Source organism: Chanodichthys erythropterus, chromosome 18 (assembly GCF_024489055.1).
Source record: "Chanodichthys erythropterus isolate Z2021 chromosome 18, ASM2448905v1, whole genome shotgun sequence".
Taxonomy (NCBI): domain Eukaryota; kingdom Metazoa; phylum Chordata; class Actinopteri; order Cypriniformes; family Xenocyprididae; genus Chanodichthys; species Chanodichthys erythropterus.
Genome location: NC_090238.1, coordinates 20,056,618 through 20,084,560, shown reverse-complemented (window position 1 = coordinate 20,084,560; position 27,943 = coordinate 20,056,618). Strand labels below are relative to the sequence as shown.

The window sequence follows — 27,943 nt, the reverse complement described above, 5'->3', positions numbered from 1 at the left end:
CACAACGGTAAGCTTGTAATAATGTTTTATAATAGGAACATGGTGGATTTCCACGGGAAATCTGAGCATGCAGCAGTTCTTATATTGCTCATACTTTCAAGACGTAGAATCTGTGATTCTAAAATACAGTATCCACACCAATGTGGTGACTGACAGCAAACATTAGATTCATCCGCGCTGAGTGACGAGCTGTGGCGAGGCACAACGCACATACAGATAACTGTTCCACATATGACTGCAATTGCAGGTTTCAAATAAGAGATGGCGACAAAGAGGAAAAATCACGGACTGCAGCTTTAAATTAAATAATTTAAAAATAACAAAAATTTTATTTTAGAATATTTTGTTTACCTACATGTAATTTGACTATTAACCAACATGAAATAACCATGACTATATTAATGTGGGAAAAAAAATGATAATAAAATAAATCCCTGGTTTAAATAAACCAACTGCAAATATTTATTGCACCAATATTAAAATTCTGGCTGATACCATCATTATTTTCATGTTGTGACCAAAAACTAATTAATGGTTAAAATACAAAATTCTAAACTATTTCTAAATGCTACATGTGAATTTAGGTATTGAAACATTATAAAGTATAATATAAATAGTGTAATATATTCATATATTACTGGGTGTCTGGATGTCTTATCAGCCAGTAAAAACTCAAATGTGTTGAGCACTAACAGAGACATGTAGTTCAAGACTCACCAAATTGTAACTTCTTCATTGCTGCTGTATATTTCTCCTCCACTGAACGCAAGATGGACAGCGGTTTGGGCCTTGCTGCTGCCTTCTTAGAGCTCTCTGCCATCTTCCTCTCTGAGAAACAGAAGACAGACGCATAAAAAAAAACCCTTCAACAGTGCATGTGTGTTTCAAAGTAGCCTGAAGGAGTGTTTGAGTAGGTCAGATCTACCATCCTCTCATCTCTGAACAACTAATACATCCTTACGAGACGCAAACGCAACCTAAATGTGTGTATGTAGCTCTGCTATCGGTAAGCATAATATACTGCTAAGAAAAGCCCACTTTGAGCACAAACGCCACATTTTTGTGACTTGATAATTAAAGACTCCCAATGAAACGTGTTTGACTGCAAATTTGTTACTTTGATAAATGACAATAAGCATGAGATGTCATGTTGTTACACAAATGAGTCGCTGCATTTCTGTTCCCCCAATTCAGATTGTTATCGAGAGAGCTTCAGACTAATGACAACGACAACAGCAGACCATCACCACTCCAGTGAGACATATTAGACCTGCGGATGGAGGCCGTTAGCATTACAACACAACTAAACTCCCTATATTTAAGAGCTTTATGGCATTTCTGCCCATTCTGCAATGGCCGCAGATACATGTCCCTCCCCACAAACACACGCACCATAAGAGCCAATCAAATTACCATTGCTTTTTACATGACTAATAATGACTGCGCTTTGAATATGAGCCACATAAAATCACACCGACATCGATAGCTCCATTTACTCTCACGTTGTCACATTAGCGCACACTACTGATGGCGATATCGATGCCGAACTATGAGAAACCACTCTTGACCAATCAGACACCCTTACTGCGCTGTCTCTGGCACTTTTTAAAAAAAGATGGAGTACTAATTAAGCAGTTAAATGGGGTGGTAAGTGTAATGTCTCACTGCTCTTATCATATGGATTTTCCTTATAGATGGTGACAGCAGCATTGATCCACCTCACCAAGTTTAACGCCCCTTTCATTCACTCATCACGGAAAGAATGAGAGCATGAGATACCCAAGGGAGGGTTATAGTTATTATATGTGGATGTACAGTAATGCGGGAAATTCCCATAAACCTGATGACCACAAGGGTTTTTGCCTAGAAACAAATACTCAAAGGTCTAAATTTCCCTTAGCTTTTCCCTAGAGGACCTGAGAAAGACACAGCTTGCAAATGTTAATAAACGGATGCGACTTCTCAAGAGCTTCAAACGCCAGGATTAGGAACTGTCATGGTCATATCTGTTTTTCTGAGGTCAGTGTAAAGGGACTAAACTTGATCATACAACATCCCTGTCTGAAAATACACACTGGTCATGACTAAGGGCTGTTGGATCAAATCTTAAGGAATTAGCACAACATAGATTAAGTCTTGTGTGACAGATATGAAACTGCCCAGTAAAGCGGACTCTCCATTTAAAACTCCTAAGAGAACATGATCAGGCTTTAGAGAGCCTCTGGTGTGGCTCTGTACTGAAGAGCCATTTCTCTTTGGCTTATTTTGTCAGTGCAAACAGTCACTCCATGTCCCCCGGGGCCCACATGATAAGCAAGGAGTGTCTCTTTAACCAGTGAAATACGCAGCATCACTATCCTGACTGACCACTATACATCTTGCACTGTCATGCTTTCACTTCTACAAGTCTAGAGCAAGAAATCACGCCCTACAGAAGATGAACAGCTTTTCTACAAAGGGTATTAGTGGGAAATGTACTTTAAATGGTGCAGTAAAATTCATGTGCAAGACTTTATTATTAGAATATCATTAATCTTTTAAAAGTTTTTAAAACCATTATTAAAGGGTTAGTTCAGCCAAAAATGAAAATTATTTAATTAATGACTCACCCTCATGTCGTTCCAAACCCTTAAGACCTCCGTTCATCTTCGGAACACAGTTTAAGATATTTTAGATTTAGTCCGAGAGCTTTCTGTCCCTCCATTGAAAATGTTTGTACGGTAGACTGTCCATGTCCAGAAAGGTAATAAAAACATCATCAAAGTAGTCCATGTGACATCAGTGGGTTAGCTAGAAGTTTTTGAAGCATTGAATATACACTTTGGTCCAAAAATAACAAAAACTACGACTTTATTCAGCATTGTCTTCTCTTCCGGAATCCTTTCCATTGAATTGATTCCATTGAATTGATTCCATTGAATTGATTCCATTGAATTGATTCCATTGAATTGATTCCATTGAATTGATTCCATTGAATTGACTCCATTGAATTGATTCCACTAAATCCTTTCATCTGTCGGTGTTGGTAATGCACTTTTACGTTGTTGTTTATGGCAATTAGGACATCCGCACCATTTTAAAAAATATAGCAATACCAAAATACAGTAGAATAGCTTGAATACAGCGTGTGTCTCCCTCAGACTGTAAACGAAGCTCAGGCGCATCGGATAACACGTCAGCAGCGCCTTACATCAGCAGCGTCACTGCGGAGTCGTGAACCCGGATTGACAACAGACCCGGAAGAGAAGACAATGCTGAATAAAGTCGTGGTTTTTGTTATTTTTGGACCAAAATGTATTTTCGATGCTTCAAAGACTTTTAACTAACCCACTGATGTCACATGGACTACTTTGATGATGTTTTTATTACCTTTCTGGACATGGACAGTATACCGTACAAACATTTTCAATGGAGGGACAGAAAGCTCTCGGACTAAATCTAAAATATCTTAAACTGTGTTCTGAAGATGAACGGAGGTCTTACGGGTTTGAACGACATGAGGGTGAGTCATTAATGACATCATTTTCATTTCTGGGTGAACTAACCCTTTAAAACTCTTTATTTTCACTATTGATCAATATATTGTAAAGCAGCCATGCTGAATAAAAGTATTTTCTAAAAAATAAAATAAATAAATAAAATATCTTACTGACCCTAAACTTCTAAACAGTACTATATAAATTGGATCCATGCTTTTAATTTGAAATGGATGAGTTGGCCTAAATTGTAATTGCAAAATCACCCCAGGATGCTGTTCATAATGTTGGTTGAGAATGAACAGGGACACATGCACAGTTCTGAGCAATCTCTCACCATGAGTTACAAACTATGTAACTACTGCAAAAAAATTAAATGTGCATGTACCACCTGAGCGTACAAAGTATGTGCAGTAGGGCTGGGCGATATATCGCATGCGATTGTTACACACATTTCGTCAGTAAAGCCGGTTCCCTGATTACTGCTAAATCTCCATCACCTGCTCTCAAATGGAGCGGCATTTAATAGACAGAGCCGTAGTTCACTGACAAGCTACGCAATATCGCGTTCATTATCGAAGGCGATTCATCCTCCGTACAATGCATTTTAAAATAGTGTTTATAAGCGCGCAGGACTGCTTTGTTTACAGCGGTTACCAAGGAAATGCTGTATTGCCGCTGTTCTATAAGCGCCACCTGCTGTCAGGACAGTGAATTTGCGTTCTCATGCAACCCGTCTGTTATGAAGTTTTATGTAGCATAATTTTACAAAGATAAAGTCTGAACATTGTTTTTGCTTCAAATGTTAAAAATTATACAATCTAATTTAAATTAAAACCTGCTCATGCTATGAAGAGATCTCTTTTTATTTATAGTATTCATTTATTTATTTGATTTAGTTTTAACATTTAAATTTAGTTTTGTTATAAAGATATTTAAATTTCACAAAAAAAATATGCAGCATTTTGTCAGAAATATTAAGACACTTTCTCATTTAAAAAAAAATAAAAAATCATGAGAAAATCGTATCGTAAAAACTAGTATTGTGTATCATTTCGAATCATGAGTTGAGTGAATTGTTACATCCCTTACGCTGACCCTTGTGTATGTGTAAAAAGTGAAGTATACTTTGGGCATAAATTGTAGGAAATGGTATGTAAAAATTTGGTCAATTTGTCCAAACTAGAAATTCATTAAATACCCATCTGTTAAGCATTTTAATCAAAGTTATTAAAAATGTAACCACTCCACAGAAGCATTTTGGGAAATAGTAGATTGTTGAGTTGAATGTTCTCACCGTGGTTGGCCTGCCGTAGGTTGGTGGTGGCAGCATAGACAATCTCTGCAGTCTTCTGGATGTCAGGAACTAGCAGGGTCAGGCCTTCTGGCTCAGGGTCAGATGTCTCAGCCTTCATTACCCCTTTACTTTTATCTTTCTTCGACCTAAGGTGGACAAAGAACCATCATGGGTCACATTTCTCTAGACACAATAACCGGGTCATTATGGGTCTATATTTCTGTTTGTATGCATGTGAACATGTGAAATGTTTCATGGCACATTTAGTGTTGGGTTGAGTGGACCACAAAAATGGCAGAGAAAAAACAACTGCATGTCCTCAAGACAAGAGCATCTTAACGTCTCATGTCCCCAGCCCTGAAATAAACACGCATGCTGCTCGTCCTGAGAGGTGCTAGCACACACTCAATGCATCAAATGAGCAGCAGATCGTGACTTGTCCCAAAGTAAACCATTAAAAACAACATCCAGCTGTCTTGCAGCTAAGCGCACACCCTCACAACATGCATCTTTCATTAAGCAGGAGGAGAGAAAATGAAAGAGACAGAGATAAAGGAGAAAGGGGACATGAAATCATAAATGTCCTTTACCTGTAAGTGATGCAAAGGAGAGCAATTAAGATGGTGCCATTATTCAAGGGTATATGTATTTTATTTTTTATATAGTTGAAAAACTAATAAAAATGTAAAAATTATAAAAATTATTCTTTGTTATTCAATTAAATGCTAAAAATCAAATTCATAATTTGTTTGTGTTGAGTCGGATGAAAACAGTGGCATAAAAAATTCTGATCTACACTTTATTGTATGTACACTATATGAAATGGATAAGTGTGGAACGGCAGAAGCTCAGGGGCAGCTGAGGAGCACTGACTGATCAAGCAGTCATTTATCACTATGTGTTACTCCTCTGGTGAAACAATGGTTTTGACTTATTGCTATAGGACCAGATGAGATCTTATGGATATAAGTCAGGTTTTTGCATGCAGGTCAGAGACCATAAGTGCCACAGGGTGAACATCCATCCATCAGCAGTCACTCTGTCCGTCCTGTTTCTTAGTGTGACTAACCAGTAGACCGAGAATGTGTGTGTGTGTGTGTGTGTGTGTGTGTGTGTGTGTGTGTGTGTGTGTGTGTGTGTGTGTGTGTGTGTGTGTGTGTGTGTGTGTGTGTGTGTATAAGGGAGAGGAAGAGCGCACCTGAGGCGGTTAGTGTAGGTGTCCACGCAGGTCTTCATCTTGGCCAGTAACATGCCGACAGAGGTCTGACACTCTGTGCGTTCTTCATCCTCCTCTTCTTCGGCAGCATCTCCTGATAGCGGCAGGAGAAGAGGAACCAGGCTGGTGCAGGTGGAGATGGCCCGTAGCAGCTCCAACAGAGCACGATACAGTGGGACGTGACGCGCCATGTCCAAAACTGCAGGAGACAGAGAGATAGAGACATTACGTATGGAGACAGGACACTTATAAAAGACAAAGTCGATTACATCTCTTGAAAGACAGAAGGACACAAGGGATGATCCACACACCCCCCCACACACATTCAGCCTCTCAAGGTTAATAATGTTTTTAATGTAGATGTTTTAAGAACCATCATTGGCTCCAAAGATTTAAACCGTTTGAATCCTCGTGCAGGACAAGGAAATGCCATATAAATGGTTTAACCACGTGGAAGAGTCATCTTACACCCATCTTATTAAAGGTGCCATTGAACGTTTTTTTACAAGATGTAATATACGTCTAAGGTGTCCCCTGAATGTGTCTGTGAAGCTGCAGCTCAAAATACCCCATAGATTTTTTTTTATTAATTTTTTTTAACTGCCTATTTTGAGGCATAATTAGAAATGTGCCGATTCAGGCTGCGGCCCCTTTAATTGCTCGCGCTCTCCGCCCCCTCCCGAGCTCTCGAATCTATCATTGCATAAAGTTCACACAGCTATTAAAACCCTCAAAATGGATCTTTACAAAGTGTTCGTCATGCAGCATGTCTAATCGCGCAAGTATGGTATTTATTTGGATGTTTACATTTGATTCTGAAAGAGTTTGATAGTGCTCTGTGGCTAACGGCTAATGCTACACTGTTGGAGAGATTTATAAAGAATTAAATTGTGTTTATTAATTATACAGACTGTTTAATAATGAAAATAGCGACGGCTCTCATCTCCGTGAATACAGTAAGAAACGATGGTAACTTTAACCACATTTAACAGTACATTAGCAACATGCTAACGAAACATTTAGAAAGACAATTTACAAATATCACTAAAAATATCATGATATCATGGATCATGTTAGTTATTATCACTCCATCTGCCATTTTTCGCTGTTGTCCTTGCTTGCTTACTTAGTCTATTGATTCACCTGTGCACAGATCCAGACGTCAATACTGACTGCCCTTGTGTAATGCCTCGATCATGGGCTGGCATATGCAAATATTGTTACGTAACAGTCGGTGTTATGTTGAGATTCGCCTGTTCTTCGGAGGTCTTTTAAACAAATGAGATTTATATAAGGAGGAGGAAACACTTGAGACTCACTGTATGTCATTTCCATGTACTGAACTCTTTCTATTCAACTATGCCGAGGTAAATTCAATTTTCAATTTGATGGCACCTTTAACTCTTTCCCTGTTAGCGTTTTTGAAAAAAGTTGCCAGCCACCACCAATGTTTTTGATGAGTTTCACCAAATTTTCATGGCCCCGCATATTTTGTTGAATAAATATCTAAACATGCAATGCATCAAAATAAAGCCTCCTCTACTTAAAAAAAAAAAGTTTTATTCTAGCTTCTAGCATTCTTTTTTTTAATGAACATTTGAATATAAGTTTCATAGAAAAAAGCAACACTGAGCAAAAAGCTAAAAAAAAAAAATCATGTCATATCACCCATAAGACCTTTGTTCTTCAGAACACAAAGTAAGATATTTTTGATGAAATCCGAGAGGTATTTGACTCCTCTATAGACAGAAATTTAACCACCACTTTCAAGGTCCAGACAGGTACTAAAGACATCGTTAAAATAGTCCATGTGATTCAACCTTAAATTTTATGAAGCGACGAGAATACCTTTTGTGCGTAAAACCAAAACAGAAATAACTTAATTCAACAATATCCTCTCTTCTGTGTCATTCTCTTATGCTGTTTACGTTCAGCGCTACCAGGTTCTACATCAAAACACCAACTCGGTATTGGCCGACGCTGTTCACGTGAGCAGCATGAAGCATGCATGAGATTAGAGGCTTTTTGGAAGGCAGCTGAGGAGCACTGACTGATCAAGCAGTCATTTATCACCGTGTTACTCCTCTGGTGAAACAATAGACTTAGGAGTCACTACATCTGGATCATATTCAGTACGATGATCAATAGATGCATAGATGCAGTAGATGACTTCCATCAACACCCCCATTTCTAGCACAGTCCTACACCACTTCCTGAACTGACATTTCACTTAGTAACATTAGGCAGTTTATATTTATATGCTGTTATTATTGATGATCACATTATTTTTCATATGCATGTGCTTACATAAGAGATTGGCTGTTTCTGTGCCTTCCCTCGTCTGTGGTTTTGTTCGGAAGATTCTGTACTCATTCTGAAGATGTGTAATAGCACCACCAAGTATGTAACAGTGAAAACATGGAAACCCAGAAAATTCTGTGTTGGGCATGGAAGCATTTTCTCATAAATAATGGAAAAGAGTTAATGGACAAAGAAGAAAACTTGTGTCGCACCTGCTTAAAGGGATTATTTTTCTCAAAAATAAAAAGATTCTTTCAGTAAATATATTCACAAAATATACTTTATGTTCCACAGAATAAAATAAGTCATGCAGGTTTGGAACAACATGAGAGAGAGTTAATAATGTCAATTTAAATTTTTGGGTGAACTGTCCCTTTAAGGCAACAGAACAGCACAGAACAGCTACTTTTGCTGTAAGAAGAAAATGGTGGGAATGATTCAGATATGACCAAAAAAAACTTCTAACAATCTTCTACTGAACATGCCGAGATGCCATAAGGATCAGTGGTTTGGGGCATGAGGGCTCTTTTTGCATGTATTTCCTGTTTGTAGAAGACGCGATAATCCTTTTGTTGCACGGCGGAGTCTTAAAGCCAGAACGAGGACAGTGAGAGAATAAAGGATGAAAGGGAACGAGACCGAGAGAGATTACTGAGGGTCTTCAAGCAAAACGCTATAATCGAGCTCGTATTATCAGTGTGCAGTGAACGTAAGGAACAGGAATACTGTTTGCATGTTTGTGTGACTTGTGTGTGTGTTTTTAAGAAGAAAGAGGAATTTCAAACAACTGAAGGAGCTCCTTCAAAAGGTTTAATTTGACTGTGAGGACAGCATTGATCAGAGAGTGTTTAGTGTGTGTGGTGTTGTATCATCTCAATGTCAGTCCATGTTCCAGATTCTCCTCATGCTCTCCTCGGTTCAGACTGTTTCTCCTTCGCTCTCATCTCATTTACAGACTAACTGATTTACTGCACACCAATCCTCCTCTCTACCCCTCTCTCTCCCTCATCAGACATTCAGCTCCATGCTGGATTGGGTGGATGATAAACAATGTTAGTGAGAGCGAAGAGGACACATACGTCAGCTCCACTGCCCTCCATCGCCATGCGCAGAGAAGAGCGGAGATGGACGAAGAGAGGAGGGAGGACACGACAGGACAGGAGGATAGAGGAGGGGAAGACGGCAGACGTGACAGAAGGAGAAGAGAATAGAGAATATGCAAGGAGACATGAAGGGGGGAGAGGAGACCAGGAGGAACCAGAAAGAGAGGAGAAGAGAAAGCAGATGACATCAGAAAGGAGGAGAAGAGATGAGAAAGAAGAAGAAAGCAGTAGAGGAGATAAGTAATGACAGGGGCAAAGGTGACCAGAAAGGAGAAAGGGCAAACAGAACAGAATATCAGAAAAAGGAGAAAGGAGGAGAGATCAGGAGATGAGAAAATAAAGAAGGGATGGAGTTAAGAAATGGGGAGGATATAAAAGAGAAAAGAAAGGAGAAAGAGGAGAAGACTAGAAAATAGACAGAAAGAGGACAAGGCGAGAATTCAAAAAAGAGGTGAGAAAGCTAGAGAGTTCAGGAAAACAAAAATCAGGAGACCGAAAAAAGGAGAGTAGATAAAGTTGGGAGGAGACAAGAAGAAAGGAAGAGAGATGATGAGAAGACACAAGAAAGAAGAAGAGAACAGAAAGGAGTAGAGAAGCATTCAGTAGAGGAGAGCAGAATGATGGAAAGGATATAAGCAGGAAAACAAAAGGCAGAAAAGGAAAGGGAAAACCATGAAAAAAAATGAGAATGCTGAAAAGACAGGTAGAGGAGTGGAGAAAACAAAAGAGATGACAAGAAAGGAGAGGATATAAAAAAGGAGGAGAAGAGACCAGAAAAGAGGAGAGGATGGAGATTAGAGGAAAAGAGAATGCAGGAAAGATAAGGAGAGGAAAGGAGAAAACAAAAGGGGAAAAAGTGGAGGAGAAAAAGAAAAGAAAAAGGAGGAGAGAAGAGATTATCTGACTATAGATAATATTACAGTCTCACGTCAAACTCCTCACAGCAGCTCTAAGGACACTTCAATATCATCCATCCATCCACTCTTCACCAGGAAGAGACTCTGAGGATCACAGACCATCTGGACTCAAACTGATCCACAGTGCTTTAAATGATTCCTCATTTGTACCTTTGTGACTGACCTCTACCCCCGTCGGCTCACTGTCTATGAAAGATGTTAGCCTCAAACACAAGCTCTGTGCTTCTGTGCGAGAGAGAGCCTTGTACACACTCGAGAGACATCTTAAAAAAAAATCTGTTTGCCACTGTGTTCAAAAACAAATCAATAAATAAATACTCTTCTCTAACCAGCACACACAGGTCACAACTTTCCTGAGAAACTATGAATGAACGTTAAAGGCAAAAGCACATGATGAATGACTGGCATATTGGTATGCAGTGATTAGCCAATCATATTAGAGGTCCTTTACATGAAGTCTTAAAGGGTTTGTTCACCCAAAAATTAAAATTGTCATTAATTACTCTCCCTCATGTTGTTCCAAAGCCATAAGGCCTTTGTTCATCTCCGGAACACAAATTAAGATATTTTTGATATGACTCCTTCACAGACAGCAATTTAACCACCACTTTCAAGGTCCAGAAAGGCACTAAAGACATTGTTAAAGGTGCCCAAGAACATGTTTTCAAAAGATGTAATATAAGTCTAAGGTGTCTCCTGAATGTGTCTGAAGTTTCAGCTCAAAATACCCCATAGTTTTTTTTTTTTTAATTTTTAACTGCCTATTTTGGGGCAGCATTATAAACGCACCGATTTATGCAGCGCGGCCCCTTTAAATCTCGTGCTCTCCGCCCACGGAGCTCGTGCTTGCCTTAAACAGCATAAACAAAGTTCACACAGCTACTATAACCCTCATAACGGATTTTTACAAAGTGTTCGTCATGCAACATGTCTAATCATGTAAGTAGAGTATTTATTTGGATGTTTACATTTGATTCCGAATGAGTTTGATAGTGCTCCGTGGCTAACGGCTAATGCTACACTGTTGGAGAGATTTATAAAGAGTTGTGTTTATGAATTATACAGACTGCAAGTGTTTAAAAATGAAAATAACGACAGTCTTGAAATGTTGAATCGGCGTTGGAGCTCGGAGCTCTTCGGTCCGTCGGGCCATCTGATCATTCTGATTGGCTGCTCAGCTACTGCCGACTGCTGTTTCTGAAAGGCATTTCATCTCACGCAGGCGCAGAACTGATGTGCTGCTTGGCCGTCGGCTGTTTAGCGTCGGTTTGGTGTGGCAGGGCAACTTTGGACACAGACGCTGCCGACGTGAGCCAACCCCACAGTCTGCTTTCGTCTCCACTAGTTCGTCGGCGTCGGCTTGGTGTGTTCTGGCCTTTTCATAATGTTGGGAACATGGGCTGGCATATGCAAATATTGGGGCGTACACCCCGACTGTTACATAACAGTCGGTGTTATGTTGAGATTCGCCTGTTCTTCGGAGGTCTTTTAGACAAATGAGATTTATATAAGAAGGAGGAAACAATGGAGTTTGAGACTCACTGTATGTCATTTCCATGTACTGAACTCTTGTTATTAAACTATGCCGACGTAAATTCAATTTTTGAATCTAGGGCACCTTTAAAATAGTGTAAGCAGTCCTACCCAAGCCATATTTAGGGATGAAAATATTGAGGTGGACCAAAATAAATAAATAAATAAATAAATAAATAAATAAATAAATATATTCCAGAATTATCCCTAAATATGGCTTGGGTAGGACTGCTTACACTACTTTTCAAAAGTTTTTTTTGAAAGAAGTGTTTTATAATCAGCAAGGCTGCAGTTATTCGATCTAAAATATGGTAAAAACAGTAATATTGTGGAATATTACAATTAAAATAAATTCAATTTGAATATTTTTTAAAATGTAATATATTGCAGTTTTCAGCATCATTATTCCAATCTTCAGTGTCACATGATCCTTCAGAAATCATTCTAATATGCTGATTTGGCACTCAAGAAACATTTCTTATTATCACTGTTAAAAACACTTAATAAATCTTTTTAATACTTTTAAAATGCTTAATATTTTTGTGGAAACCATGATTTTTCCAGCTGGGATTCTTTGATGAATAGAAAGTTCAAAAGAACAGAATTATTCCTTTTGAAACATTATAAATGTCTATTCTGTAGGGCAGTAGATTATGTCCCCTTTACAAGGGCCTCATTCGCACACAACGGAAACATTCAGTACTCAGAAGAAACATTTTAGGGGTATGCAGTGTGTGAGACAGTTTTCAGAGCATGAGGTGGAAACTCTTTGTCACCATGACAACAAAGATCTCGAGGACAGGCGGGACAACACACACCAGCAGCAGTGCAGAAACGCACACTCGTTTTTTGCCTCGTGGGTTGGTTAAAATTTAATCTGGTTATTTACAACGTGCAGAAATGCATAACTGTTCATGACAAGCAGATAAAGAGAGCGAGACAAAAAATAACCTCCTATAATATGACTCCACTGTGAAAAATGTGTACATACTGTATATGAGTGTGTGTGTGTGTGTGTGCACATTTTTTTGATGTGTTTGAAGTAACACTAACATACTTTTGTTGAAGTAAATCAGGTTGACAGGAGTCTGATTATAAATGCCGCTTTGCAGAGCGCAACTGGGCCTGGAGTCTAATGACTGACACAAAAATCATGCTTCTCAAATCATTCAGGGCACAAGAGTCCTCCGCCTGTCTGGAGTGTGTGTGTATATGTGAGTGAGCGAGCAAGCAAGAGAGAATCCTTCACATAAGGGCTGGCTGGAAAAAAAAAAGACATGCAGTAAGAGCTCAGAGAAGCACTCCATCAATAATGCAACAGAACGAGGAATAAAACAAGACGAGCGCTGCTGCATCTCCCTTTCACACTTCTGCATCTCTCTGGCACAGACAACACTGAGACGCAAGACATGGACTGATGGCACAACCGGACCACTGACTCAACACTGAAGAGAACTTCTCCTGATCCATGTGCCAAATACATGAGGAAAATAAAAGAGCAGAGACTGAAAGAGGGAGAAAGAACGAGGGTTTATTTACATGTGTCACTGAAAACTATTAACATAAAGGCAAGATATATAACTAATATTTAATACCATTCAAAAGCTTGTAAATAAATACTTTTATGCAGCAAGGACACATTAAATGGATTAAAAGTGACAGTAAAGGCATTTATAATGTTAGAATTCTTTTTCAAATAAATGCAGTTCTTTTGAACTTTCTATTCATCAAAGAATCCTGAAAAAATGTATCACGGTTTTCAAGATCAAATAAGAAATGTTTACTTGGCACCAAATCAGCATATTCAAATGATTTCTGAAGGATTAAAAAACACTGTCTTTGTGAAGAGAATTTCCAAAGGACAAAAAAATTCTTACTGACCCCAACATTTTCAACAGTAGTGTGCATAACTACTAAATAGATACTTTTAAGGTTGAGTACCATAGTCCTTTAAAGAAATCTGGAAACACAAGTTCCTTGTCCCAGTACCACACCAAATTCAACAGCATCAGCATAAGGAGTCTAGAATTAAAATGCTGCCCTCTCTGGATTTAATCCAGCTGACCCCAGAGATTACAGGTGATAGTGGCGGCTCTCAGTTACTTTAAACACGTGGAGTGTGCCAGCAGACACTTTGGTGCCCTGACAATCTGATTGTAGGCATTAACATCAACACCCTCATGAGAAAGTGGCACCCTTCCAGACGTTTATGTACGAGTTGCTTACAGGAGCTGCACAAAAGATGTAATTTTCAGGAAAATAGTCTTGTATCTGAGGAAACCTATGCCAGCAGAGGCTGTTTATGCACACGGATGTTTGATTGAGCTAATGGAGACGACCACAGGGCTGTAATTTTCCTCCTCTGCAAAGCTGCTATAAAACCCTCAGCAACGGAAGGATAACAAAATGCATTCTTCCCTTTCTGCATCATTTAAAGCCACTAAAACATTCAGAGCATTTCTCTCATCTGAAGAGGAAATCAGTTTCTCAAGCACTCTAATGACATTTTTTCTGTCTACTTATGAGGGCAGGATTTTGGACAGTGAACTGACCAACTGATGTAAATGCCAAAAAAAAAAAAAAAAAAGTGATCGGCAAAACTAAGGCCCCTTTACACTAGTGCGTTTTTTTTTTTAAACAGCGTTTTAAAATGGAAACGATCCTCGTCTACACTGGCATTTCAGAAACGATCCCCGAATGTCACATGACAGTTCATGCACACTGGGAATGCGTGTACAAGTGTAAACAGTTGCCTGGTAGCTTCAGTTTAAAAAAAAAATACAGAGTTTAACTGCAGAATGGCTGCTAAAAATGACAAAGAGAGCAAATAATGCAGGTCAGTCTCCATGTTATTGTTTACACCGTCGTTAAGGATACGCAGAGCAAATGTGGGTAGTGAACGTTTTGGTCCGTTTACAGAAAAAATACTGAAATGCAACCCCAGTGTTTTCAAGCTAAAATGGGCTCTACAGTGTTTTTGAAAGTCTGTTTTTGAGGGTCGAAAATGCCAGAGTAGTCTAAATGACAGGCGTAACCATAGCAAAAGTTAAGCGTTTTAAAAAGAAAACATAAGTATAAACGGGCCCTGAATTTTCAGCATCATTGCTCTAGTTTTCAATGTCACATGATCCTTCAGAAATCATTCTAATTTGCTGATTTGGTGCTCAAGAAACATTTCCTATTATCAATGTTAATAAGGTTAAATTCAAACAGTTAATTTAGAATTAAGTTAATTTAGAGATGATGAATAGAAAGTTTGCAAGAACGCATTTCACTTTATTTGAAATAATGACAAATTTTCTGTCACTTTTGATTAAAGGGAAAGTTCACCCAAAAATGACAATTCTGTCTTTTATTACTCACCCTCATGCCATTCCACACCCGTAAGACCTTCATTAATCTTTGGAACGCAAATTAAGATATACTCCATGAGGCCTGCATAGCCAGCAATGACATTTCCTCTCTCAAGATCCATTAATGTACTAAAAACATATTTAAATCGGTTCATGTGAGTACAGTGGTTCAATATTAATATTATAAAGTGACGAGAATATTTTTGGTGCGCCAAAAAAACAAAATAACGACTTGTATAGTGATGGCCGATTTCAAAACACTGCTTCAGTAAGCTTTGAAGCGCTATGAATCAGCGTGTCGAATCAGCGGTTCGGAACGCCAAAGTCACGTGATTTCAGCAGTTTGGCGGTTTAACGCGCGATCCAAATCGTGATTCGATACGCTGATTCATAGCGCTCCGAAGCTTCCTGAAGCAGTGTTTTGAAATCGGCCATCACTATACAAGTCGTTTTTTTTTTTTGCCGCACCAAAAATATTCTCGTCTCTTTATAATATAAATATTGAACCACTGTGAACTGATTTAAATATGTTTTTAGTACATTAATGGATCTTGAGAGAGGAAATGTCATTGCTGGCAATGGAGGCCTCACGGAGCCATCGGATTTCAACTAAAATATCTTAATTTGTGTTCCAAAGATTAACGAAGGTCTTACGGGTTTGGAACGGCATGAGGGTGAGTAATAAATGACACTATTTTCATTTTTGGGTGAATCTTTAAATGTATTTTTGCTAAAAATAACAGTATTAATTTCTTTCAAAAATGAAATCCTACTGACCAAAAACTTTTGAATGGTAGAGTATTTCTGAGGTCTTAGAAATTGTGCCTATATCACCAGCATAAACCAGTAAAAACCAGTTTTAATACCAGATCCCACAGTCCACAAAGCAAAACCGACTGAAAGCTAACAAAGCTAAAATAATCTCGAGGTCCAGTTACTTTCTGTGACTGCTTCATTTTAATGACCATACCATTCCTGTCCTCCCATCCTTCCTTACACTCCTCCACTCTCATTTCTTTATCCAATTTAGCTCTCGTGTACCCATCCAGTTAAAAAGGGGTATCTATCTCTCCACGCAGTAGGGCATAATTAATTTTGACAAGCCCTCTGACTGACATTTGGCATTTTGTGTGGGCACACACATGCTGTCAAAGAGCTTTGGAGAGAGGAGAATATGACTTTACAAAGGGCACCTGTTCAAATGAGCAGAATGAGATATATTAATACATCACAGCAGAGGGGAAACAGGCTGAATGTTATTACAACCCTTCACTACAAACATCTTAATGAGAAAAAGAAACAGTACACTGAAAAAATACTTCAAGAGAAAAATAATGTATCATGCAGGATTTGACTGTCAGATATGAATTGTGTGCACTGTTCAGAGTTTGTCCTCTATGATGATTGTGGTGGCGATTTAGAGAAGAAAAAATGGGAAAAGGCAGGAATGTGCATCGGATGAGTGCACACACATCCATTAAAAGGTTTCCGAGCCATCACTCACTCTCTTCGTTTTTGGCGTTTGATCAAGGGGAGAAAGAAAGCATCCTGCTGGATGTTGCGGCAGGTTTGAAAAGCTTGTCAGAGCTGACCCAATTCACCACTGTCCATTTCTGGGAGTCTCTGCAGAACCTTGCTCCAAGTCTGTATTATACCATCAACTGTTGTTTTATGAGCTACATATAAATACACTCAAGATTCTAGATTTCGGAAGACTAGGGGTGTATCCTTATGATTGCAGCTGAAAATTTGAGGCCAAAACTGGTTGCAAAAGCCAATAATACTTTAATTATAGCAGTTATTTTGAGATCACTGTTAGTTTTTTGTAAGCAATAATAGTGTATAAATATAATATATAAATTTCCTGGCCACTCTTTTCCCTATAATAATAGTGAACAAGGACTGGGGCTGTCAAGCTGCAAATGTTTTCTTTTCTAATAAATAAATTAAAAAAAAGCTCAAATCTACATGTATTGTAATTGCATGGAAAAATTGCGACCAGGTACATTATTCATAATTTCTCCTTTTGCATTCCCTGGAACAAGAAAATATGTAATAAATGAATAAATAAATCTGTAGATACTATAAAACATTTTTTTTAAATTCTGTGTAAATTTATGAAATCATTTTATGTAAATTACTGCACAGTTAAATTCAAAGATGTAAGGACTTCACAAATGATTTCGAAAAGATTACAGATTCATAATGCTCATATTTCATGAATAAGGCCTTTATCACAATAAACTTAATCCAGAAACTGCATTATTTTTGTGAATTTTACATTTAGTTAACCTCTATGCTACAGAAGTGCATCGGAGGGCAAAGGCGGCGGTCCGATCTTAAGTGATTAGAACCAGATAATAATCAAAGATCAATATTAGAACACAAGCAGATCTTCGAGTAAGCACAATCTGTTCACTGTATTATGGTCACACACACGTACAGTAATGAGATCGCTTTATAATCGCCCACCACCGGCTGTCAGCTTGATGATTATATGATCCACAGCTCCAGAGAGAGAAAATTACAAACAAATAAATTAATATAAACAACGGCTCATTGACAAGGAACTCCACATAAAGCAGATGAAAAAAAAATCCTGCCTCTTTCTTCATGGCTTCTAACCTGCCGGGTTCATTTTGATACGTTTTAAATGTTCTGGCACGCTGCTGAGAGCCCGGGACCGAGGGAATTCACCCACATGATAATTTCATTTAATTGGACTGTGTGATAATTTCTTCACATTATGGTGACTGAAATGTGCTGATACTAATTATCAAAGAGAGAGAGAGCTAGAGAGAGAACAAAAGAGAGAGAGCTAGAGAGAGATGGGTGTATTTTGTGTGTGTGTGTGGTTGACGACAACACATGCTCTCAAACAATTCTGCTGAAGATAATTGAAGCAAATAAAGTTCATATTCTTCCATTTTTGGTTACAGGATTTTAGGATTTTGGTTTCCAGGAATGTGCCAAACACACACGCACTCCATATGCACCTCAGGAAGCATCAGGATGAAACGCTAAGAATGAACTACAGTAAAACAAACATAAACTGCTTTAACACTGGAGAAGCAGCTAGTCCACAAAAAAATAAAATAAAAAGATTTTATAACTTTAGGGTCCAAAAATTGGTTTAAGTATAAACAAAAACATTATTAAAAAAAAAGTCATTGTTATGTGTCACTCCAAAAAAACAAAGGAAAACAAACAAAAACTTCCAACCCCTTCCTTCCAACCACATGGCTTCTTTTTGCTATGTAACGCCTACTTTAAGATCCAATCAATTCCCAATGACTAAGCTCAAGTTGCAATATACATCTTTTTCCTCTTTGAATAGCCTTTTTTACTTAATATTACAGAAGCAAATTGGGTTGAAAATATTGTTTCAAGATTCTACAGCCAACTACTTCCTCTCAGACTGGTACAGTTTTGCCTGTAGGTAAAGTCTTTTATTGACCTCCTGTAACTGTGCGCCTGGCCAGAGGTCAGGATTATTTCAGATTGAAACAGTAAATAATTGAGCTGGCTTTGCCGAGGTCCAAGTGCTGCTAGAAGTAAACCAACTTATTTATGTAGCACATAACACTGATATATGATTTCATCGGACTGGATGTGGCAGGGACAGGGTATATACAGATCCTCTATTCTTCCCCCTTCCATTAAAATGTTAATGTGGACAAAGAGGTTGATAGTTTATTAATACACACCAATGGACATGAGACCAGATAAGGGCAAAGAGCAGGATGGAGAATCGTAAAATGCATAGGGGAAGGAATGGTCAGATGTACACAAGAGGGGGGGTTGTGTTGTATTTTATTTCCACTGATGGTGAGTAAGGAAACAAGAATCATGCTCCTCAAGGGTCAGAGTGAGTCAGTGTTCGGACACGCTGTGCTCACGGTAGCTTTCGTTTGAGTTTTGAGTAGGGCTGCTGTAGATTAGGATTACAAGAAAACAAGATGCCATTTTTTCACATTTCATTTCCAAAGCTGTCAGCATTAAAGGCCACTTAAATATTTATTGTGAGGCCCGAGATCAAAGGTTAAGGGAAAAATTTCATTTCAAATGTCCATGTGATCATTTTCTAAACTGTCCAATGAAATATATCCTTAATCTTCCTCACAAAAATGACATTTTCTATTTTGGCTTCAGACATGTTTTACAATAGAAATATCTAAAAATTGCTAAAATATAATAAACTTACTTGAGAAGAAACGCTGCATAAAATATAAAGATTTATTGTCATAGATTTTACCTTGAATTAGGGCTGTCCCCGACTAAAGATTTTTCTAGTCGACTAGTAGTTGTTCCTTTAAGCCATTAGTCAACTAATCACACGATATAATAATATAATTATATATGGGAAGAAATATATATGCCTCGTGCTCAAGCGCACATAAATCTTGCCGCAAAGTACTGATTATGAATATGTATTTTAAATTGAAAAATTGGAAGTAATTATGCGGGCACCTCTATGTCTTGTTGTAAGTGTGCTAAAACTTCAGCTTCCAAACTCCACTCCAACACTTGAATATCTGCATATTTATCTAGGTTAATGTTAGAGCAAGCAGTGATGGATGATGGGCGAACATTTGGATTTCCTGCGTGACATACTGTAATTACCACAAGGACCCGTCATTAATGATCTGTCCCACAGACTGCATGACTTCACTTCCTGTGGAGTTTTTTCCTTCTGTGACTAAGGATGTGCTTTAAAACAATTGTTCATGTCTTTTTAAGTGTTGCTTCAAGTGAATTCATTTTGTTTCAGGTTTTTTCTAAACTGGAAAATTACACAAATATTCTACATTTCTTGAAGTGTGCTTAAAATTAAAAACGTTTGAGATGTCGTCTGTATTTCCTCTTAAAATAAAAGAGAGGAAAAAAAGTGTGCATCGTCCTAAAACATTGTGCCTTGGTGCATGCAGCCATTGCAAGTTCGATTCCAGCTAATATCTAATCCTTTTACCCCCAGTCTCTTCATCATTTCCTGCCTATTATCGTCTATATGTTAATAAAACAAGAAAAAACTCAAGCACTCAAGCTTTTATGGTCTTAGTGTTCTTCCTTAAGAGTGTCCTTCCTGAAGAGGACAGGAAAAATAATGAAAAAAAAAGCGTGAAAAAATAATATGCGATTATCTATAATCAGAAGACTAGGACATGTCAGTTTTATGTACATATGTGATCTATCAAATCCCAAATTCAAATGGCCACCATTCCACACCTTCTCTCCATTTGGATGCTTCTCTCCCATGTCTCTGTAGCTCTACACTGTTCTTGGCAATAAAGACATTTGACGTGTGAGCCTCCTCACCGCCCACCCTCTCGATCTCCCTCGTTCGCTCTGTTTCCGCGGTTACCAGTCGCTCTGCTTGGTTATGCAATGCACGGTGCTCTCAGGCTCCGAGACGGGACCTATAACCACACGACTGCCATCGGCTACGGACAGAGAACGGCAGGGTGGGGAGCTCGCAGCTGCAGGTCACCAATCTCATGAGCGTCCGGAGGCATTTTCGCACATCTGTAGAGCTTCTACACCCACAGAAAAAGAGGAGCGCAGAAGAAGGGAAAGAAATCGCGGAGGAGGGAAAGGAGAGAAGGTGGGGGACGGCGTTTGTTATAAATGCTGAGACGCCTCACTTTCAGTTGCTAAAAGGGTCAGATAGACAAGAGTGACAGCAGAGAACGGGAGTGTGTGACACTGAGAGGGAGGGGAGAGAAAGGAGGGGAGGAAGAGAGTGATTTTTTAAAGGGGGATTTTGGTAAAAGGAAAGAGAGCATGGGAGAGGGAGGGGTAAGGAGAGCAGGGAGCGGATTTCTCCGAGCCCCCCTTGATTGAAAGGTGTAAGGTGTTCAAGCTAAGAATAAAAACAAAACGCTGGGAAGAAGAATAAAAGAAGAACTGAATGAACGTGGAACAAAAGGAAGGACTGGTGATACATAAGGAGGCTGGAATACTGACACAGAAAGAGCGAGAGAAAGCCAGAGGGAAAGAGAGAGGGAAAGAGAGAGAGAAAGAGAGAGAGTGCGCGAAGGGGTGGGACGTTGGGGACTGAGATTGTTGTCTGCGTAACGCACACGGCTCAAGGAGATGCTGTTGTAGACCTACTCTTTTTCTTCCTCTTTCTCTCCACCTCTTAATTTCTCTTTTCTCCTCCTTTACTATCTCGGGGACATCGGACATTTGGCCAGCTGGCCCTCATGTTGCCGTCAGCCCAGATATGCCTCTCCTGTGATGAGCCCACAGCATGCTGGATCTTCCCCCAGATCTCCCACGCCGTAGGGTAAGACTCTATACTTTCTATGTTCACCGTCTTGCTTTCCACCGTTTGTGTCAGTCTGTCTAACTGCTTTATTGTCCACTTCGCCGAGCTGTATATGTTTGGCCCCAAGCTGCTTATCGAGGTTGATGTTCTGGTACCTAGCTGTAAGAACCTGGATGCATATGCTTCTGTGTGTGCTCCAATGAATGTGGCACCATGCTAAACCATAGGCTATGGAAGGACGGGATGAGAAAAGAGATATTGTTTATGCATGGCAGAGGCAAACAGCAAGTGAGAGGGTTTAAACGTACAGTTAATCATCTCAGCTGCCGAAGAGTCACCCTGTTGTAGCAGCTCCGCAGGGAAATATCATTTTCTGAGGGGGGAAATCCATCACGGAGGTGGGGAGAGACATCCTCTTTTGTGTTCATTACGCCACACTCGCAGTTGGGCAATCAGTGGAGAGAGAAATCTCACCCTCTGTGCTGCTCCACTGAGCATTCAGTCTGGCCTCTGGATGAGCACTTCTGGTGGCCATCTGAAAACGTAAGGAGCGAACGGGCCACACGGAGGAACGGAAAGAAGCTTCCATGTCTTGTTGATTGTTTGTCTCACATTGCTCTCCTGTTTCTCCACAGATAAGCACCCTGGAGACAGAGGTGGGGGGGTCAGAATGGGGACGACCACCGTCAGTATAGAGGAGGTTCGGGCGCTAGAGGGAAAAGAGGAGCGAGAGGAGTCCATCTTGGCCCTGCTGGGAATCATTGGCACCTTCTTGAACCTCTTCGTCATTGTGTTTGTTTACATTTACACCACTCTGTGAGAAGGATCCACAGGGGTTGGAAGCAGGTGGAGGTGAGAGGCGGGGTCCAACGGAGGTATGACGGCAGTGTTGACGTTGCAAAGAGAAGAACGTGGAAGATGACACTGGGCTGCTCGGGACGGGGAGAGTGATGCTCATTCTTGATCTCAGACCCCTTGCGGATATATATCAATGTGATGGACATCTGCTTAACACAGATCTCTGGACACACAGAGAACAATTCTTGGATACGCCAGATTCGTACCCTTGCAAGAAGTGGTCATGGGCCAAAAGACCTTCTGTTTACCTGGCTATGGGAATTACGCTGAGCACTGCCAAGTTTCGATTACAAGGACACAAGTACGCAGAAAGACCCTATTGATCAAACACAAGAATGTCATAGGGCAACGGAACGACTCCCTCCGAACTTATCCGATAATAGAAAGAATTCTGCAATAAAATGGAAAAATGGGAATAAAGTATTTTTCTATTAAGAACAAAAGTGAGAATGAGACACTCCGAGACCCATCTGCAGTTTCGAAATGCAGAACCTTGTTGGGACAGGCTATTTGGTGACATTTTTCCACTACAGTTCCTCCTCCTTTCTGACGGGTTGAGGGAAGATAAACAGACAAATATGAGTGTGTGTTTTCTTTCTGATTTGAGTGCAGTGTCAGACACGTTGTTTCTGTGCAAAGGAAAATGCTTTTGTATCAATACATGATTACATACTAGATGTACTGTGCCATAGGGAATCTGATTAATAAAATGATATTCTATGAATTGGGATGTTGTGATTGACATGCATGTGTGGGAAAAAAAAAAAAAAGCCTGTTTCGAAAAATACCAGAGTTGACCAATCACGTATATGCTGCCCTTGCACGTCTATGAGTGTGAGTCATGCATTTGGGTTTTTGAGTGTTAGTAGAGCTCAGCGCACCATAAGGAGGCAGCAGGTAAAACAACAAACAGTTGAGAAATGCCACAGAGAGAAAAACAGACAGAGGAGGAGGTTGAGGCAGAGATGGTTACTAGGTATTACTCCTCTATTTTCATCCATCTGTCCAAGTGGTGATGGAGGTGTTTTTAAGCCCTCTGAGATTGAAGAGATCAGTTTTCATGTCACATGCGATAGAGAGAGGTTGGCTGATGGGAGCTTCATACATGAGAATGAGGCTTCAGAATGCGCTCTAAACAACCACTGACTTGCACACACTCCCCCAACCATTTCAAATACGGCTGAAAATGTGTGCACGTGATTTTTTTTTTTTTTTTGCAAGAAAATGATTGTGTCTCTGTGTGTGAGTGTTTGCCCTCTATCTCAGTGTGTCACGATATGTCACACTGAAATGTTCTCAGAAAAATCTGCCTGTGGAAATGTTAGCGGGGCTTTACGTTTAGTCTCAGGTCCCTCAATAAATTCCAAAGCCACAGGGCACTGCTGTAATAAAGGCCTCTGCTGTAAATCAGCATGTACCTGCAGGGCTTATCATCAAATACAAATCCCCATTACAATGGCTCTGTGTAAACCAGCTCCCAGACCAGCGTAAAACCTCTCTACTTGCACTCAGATCAGTGTGAATACTTTACACCAGCTCTCAGATCAGTGTAAACTCTCCAAATCAGTTCTTAGGTGAGTAAGTCCAGTTACATGCACTTTAAAAGTTAATTTTCAGTCATCCTAAAACAACTATTGGACTTTAAAAAAAAATGTGCCATAAAAGCTTTAATCTGACTTATATTGCACCATTCAGTTTTTTTGTGCCAGACTAGTAAGACTAACAAATCTAGATAATGTGATTGTAACTTGATTTTTCTCCAGCATGTATACACATTAAATCGGACTACAATTTCACCAAAAGACAGAGGTGACATATTCAATTCTTCAAACAGAATTGCTCAATTATATCTGTGTATGTTTACGTACTTAGAGTAAACCCTTTTTAACAGCTTTAAAATCATTCTAAACCCTCTGTCAGTTTAAATTAAGCCCTCTACACCTGCAAAAGGCAACTTTGCCAATCCTAAGAGCTTAATCAAACCTCAAATAAATAAAGCACTTCCAGCATTTTTGACATGGCCTCCTGACACACACGTATGAATAAGGAACGTATGATTCAGTTTAGACACAGCTTGCAGGCGTAATGCAGGAGGATGTGCGTGTGTGTCCTGGGGTCAACAATCCTGTGCAAGCCACCCACGTGAAGTTACACGTGACAGTGGTCAAAGACATCTGAATCACAAATGCTTTTTTCACATCTTTGTTCTTCACAGGCCAACACAACACAGAAACTTACACACACACTAAATGCTTAGACAGATAACATATTACCTTTTACCACCTTTCGCATAGGAGAGCCATTCCAAACACTAGTGAACTGCTTCTCTGCCTACATAGTCTGTATCCTAACCATCATGGAGCCTCATAAGTGACTTATTTGGAACGCTCTACATAGGCTACAACTCGAACAAATTGTTCGTCTTGATAATCATAAAAATACACAAATATGGATCAACATTTTTATTGCCTTGCCCACCATCTTGTATTTTTCTTTTTTCATGGAGCATCTCAATGCCTTCTGGCGTTGTCTACTCTGCACAGGATACAGTCAACAGCACCTTCAAATTTAGCTGAAATGGGGTGGCAGAATTAGGCTGTCTACCTTTTCAAAAGCCTTAACTTTGTAAGCACATCAATGATGCCTTAAAAAGTCTCCGTAGGCAGACCACTAGATTTTGTAACAAAGCATGGGTGAGGAGATGAATATAAATAAAGTGTTGGAGTGAACAGGGAGCCATATTGAGGGGGTGGGAGGAGAGAAGAACGAGAGAACACCGTGATAATTTCTGTTTACACAAAGAGAAAATACTCTAGCACCTCAAAAACCTTCCCTACTTAATGAGTGCACCACGTCAGCACTATTTCACACAAACACATGCTAACATTACACAAGCCTTACAACATATATCAGGGGTGCTATGTGTAGGCGAGTGTGATGTAATGAAAACAGCTTTCAGGGGACTATGAAGTAAATGAAAATAAACAACACTGAAGAGGAAATACATGTCACACACAGCTGCATTAACACAAAAGTTTGATCTTTTGTATACAAACTGATAGGACTGTGAGGGGTATTTTCTTATTTTGCTTTTTTTCATCAGCTAGCTAGCAATGAATGGATACTAGTGATGCACCAAGATTAAAATTCTAGCTGATATTTTCATGTTAGGGCCAATAACCATCAGTTCATAACCAATATGATAACAGTATATTGTGAATCCCTAGTATACCTTTTAATCTCACCTTCACATAGTTTTGGCACTTTCTTTTCTGGCTGATGTTTTTTAAAATGCTGTTTTCTTAAATAGTTAATGCAGTTATTTACTTGTTTACTTTGAAGTTCCAAACCCAAATGAAAAGGGTCCATTTCACACAATTCTGCACCTCAGAATTTGGGGGCATACCTGCCCCCCAAATTGTAATAGCAGTTCAATTCTCCTCTCAAAATCTTCATGTAAATCATAATTTTTCAACCGGGAAGCAGCATGAAACACAATTTTTGATTTAAATCATCAACAGTTTTACCGCCAGATTAGCATAAGGTAGAGCTGTATGATTAATCGTTAAAAGATTGTGATTTAGATTCAAACACGTGATCTTATTCCTAAATGACAATGATTTGTGGTGTCTATCAAACCTTTGACAAAATCACAGAGCAACATTCAAATCTGCATTTACGCTGCCGTTGACACAAAGCAGTTTGAAACAGCTTCACAAACCACGCATTTCAAGCACATACACTAACACACAGTATAATCATTTCTTTGTTACAAATATTCTTATCACAGAAGTACTGGGATAAAAATTTATAGTTCGGATATAAACACTGATGCCTATGGAAGAGATCAAAATAGAGCAAATCACCTTTTATAAGTAACTTGGAGCTTCAAATAACAATTGTATCGATTACATTGTTATGCCAATAGGTGGTGACAAGTGACTTGAAAAATGTATTTGTCAATGAAACATTCATTTATGAGATTTGTTCAAAAATGCAGTGTTCAAGAACGCTGAAGTGTGTGAGTCATTGAATCATTCATTCAAACTGAGTTTTTTAAAAAATGATTCAGATTAATTAATACATTTAATAACACATTTTAAAAAGACTGCCGCAATTAACATTTTGTCAGAACCTTTAGTAAATTACATGTTATTTTGTTTAGTTGACTGTTCAGAATTGTTGGAGAATCATGATCTCTGTTTGAAACGAAAAAAAAAAAAAAAAAAATAGCAGTTGGTTACGTAAAAATATTCGGATAAAGAGATTAGAGTTGTGAGAAGAAGCAGGTTTGACAATACCTCAGGGGAAACAGAAAGGATGGAGCTTAATAATCTTTGAGAGAAGGCATTAAATGAATGTGCCGGATAGGGAGCGAGAGAAAAGGAGAGTTTGGACAGACTGCTGGAACCTGTGTAAGAAAGACCAGACCTTACATCCTCAATGAAAATAAGTGTGCTTGTGGCCGTCCACATACAGAAAGAGCTCTATACTGTAATCTTGTACTCTTTGTTATTTGCCCCTTGGCAGTTTCTTAATGCTTTTTGGAAGCAGCAGTCCATCTCTCCTCATCTCTTCTCCCTCCCGTTCATCAGGTGGATGGGGCGTTATTACAGCAGGGGTGATCTGAGACACTCATTTCCTGTTGCACTGCCACAGAGGATCTCAAGGCACAAAACGCACACTCTTTGTGTGTGTGTTTCTCTCTCGCAATCTTTTATTGGCTCAGTTGTTCATGAGAATGACCAACTGCTGCTCCCCCTGCTGGTTGTGCATGTTTAGAGAGCAAACGTTTGAGTGTGTGTGTGTTCTTGTTGATTTGAATCACACACACCATGCCAATGTAGGGTTGAAACCTCCAGCTGATATCTGGAGCTAATTACAACACTCATCGTTTTATCGGCGCTTATTTAATTAAGCCGGAGAGAAATAAACACTCACAGGGCATGCACACACTCACACTCACACACACACACACACACACACACACACACACACACACAGCTGTCTGGATCTCTAAAGCAACAAAGCAGTGTTTGTTCATGACTCTTAATACAAAAGAAAGCACTCAGTTTTATGAGTTCATATTAATTGAGATACTACAGGCAATATTTCACCTAGAATCAAAATTTCTTCTTAAACCACAAGCTACAAGTGAACTGCAAAAAACTACAAGCAAACTGGAAAAAAAAAAAAAAAAAAAAAAACATTCAACATTGTTTGTCAATAACCTTTACACAGGGTTTATGCAGGTTTCAGTAAGTCAAATTTAAGACCTTTTTAAGACATTTTAAGACCATAAAGACTGAAATTTAAGACCTACACGACGCATTACCAAAAAATATTAAAATCAAAGAAATTCTGAAAAAATCATTTTATTTCAATGAATTCAGTCATTGAAAAAGCATTTATTTAATTTACATCTAAAGCAATCACATTAGTAACCTTCCACACACATCAATGTGCCAAATGCCTTAAAAACCTTAGGCCCAAAATGAAAATAGGCTAAAACAAACTTGCCCTCAAATAGAATAGATTTCATCTCATTATTTATTTACATTACAAAACAGCATATTAATAGCCTAATAAAGATTGAACAGGCTACTCCAACCCATGTAACA

The 27,943-nt window shown here is 39.1% G+C and overlaps 1 protein-coding gene across 7 annotated transcripts in view; it reads right to left on the bottom strand.

Moving 5' to 3' along the window:
* The window catches only part of birc6 (baculoviral IAP repeat containing 6), a 107,453-nt gene that overhangs the window by 17,888 nt on the left and 61,622 nt on the right, over positions 1-27,943 (bottom strand). For all 7 annotated transcript variants that reach the window (XM_067367111.1, XM_067367117.1, XM_067367114.1 and 4 more), the window contains 3 exons: positions 5,972-6,188; positions 4,774-4,919; positions 718-828 (listed from right to left, as the gene is read on the bottom strand). In XM_067367111.1, coding sequence (XP_067223212.1) covers positions 718-828; positions 4,774-4,919; positions 5,972-6,188 — 474 coding nt within the window. The remainder of the gene's footprint in view (positions 1-717; positions 829-4,773; positions 4,920-5,971; positions 6,189-27,943) is intronic.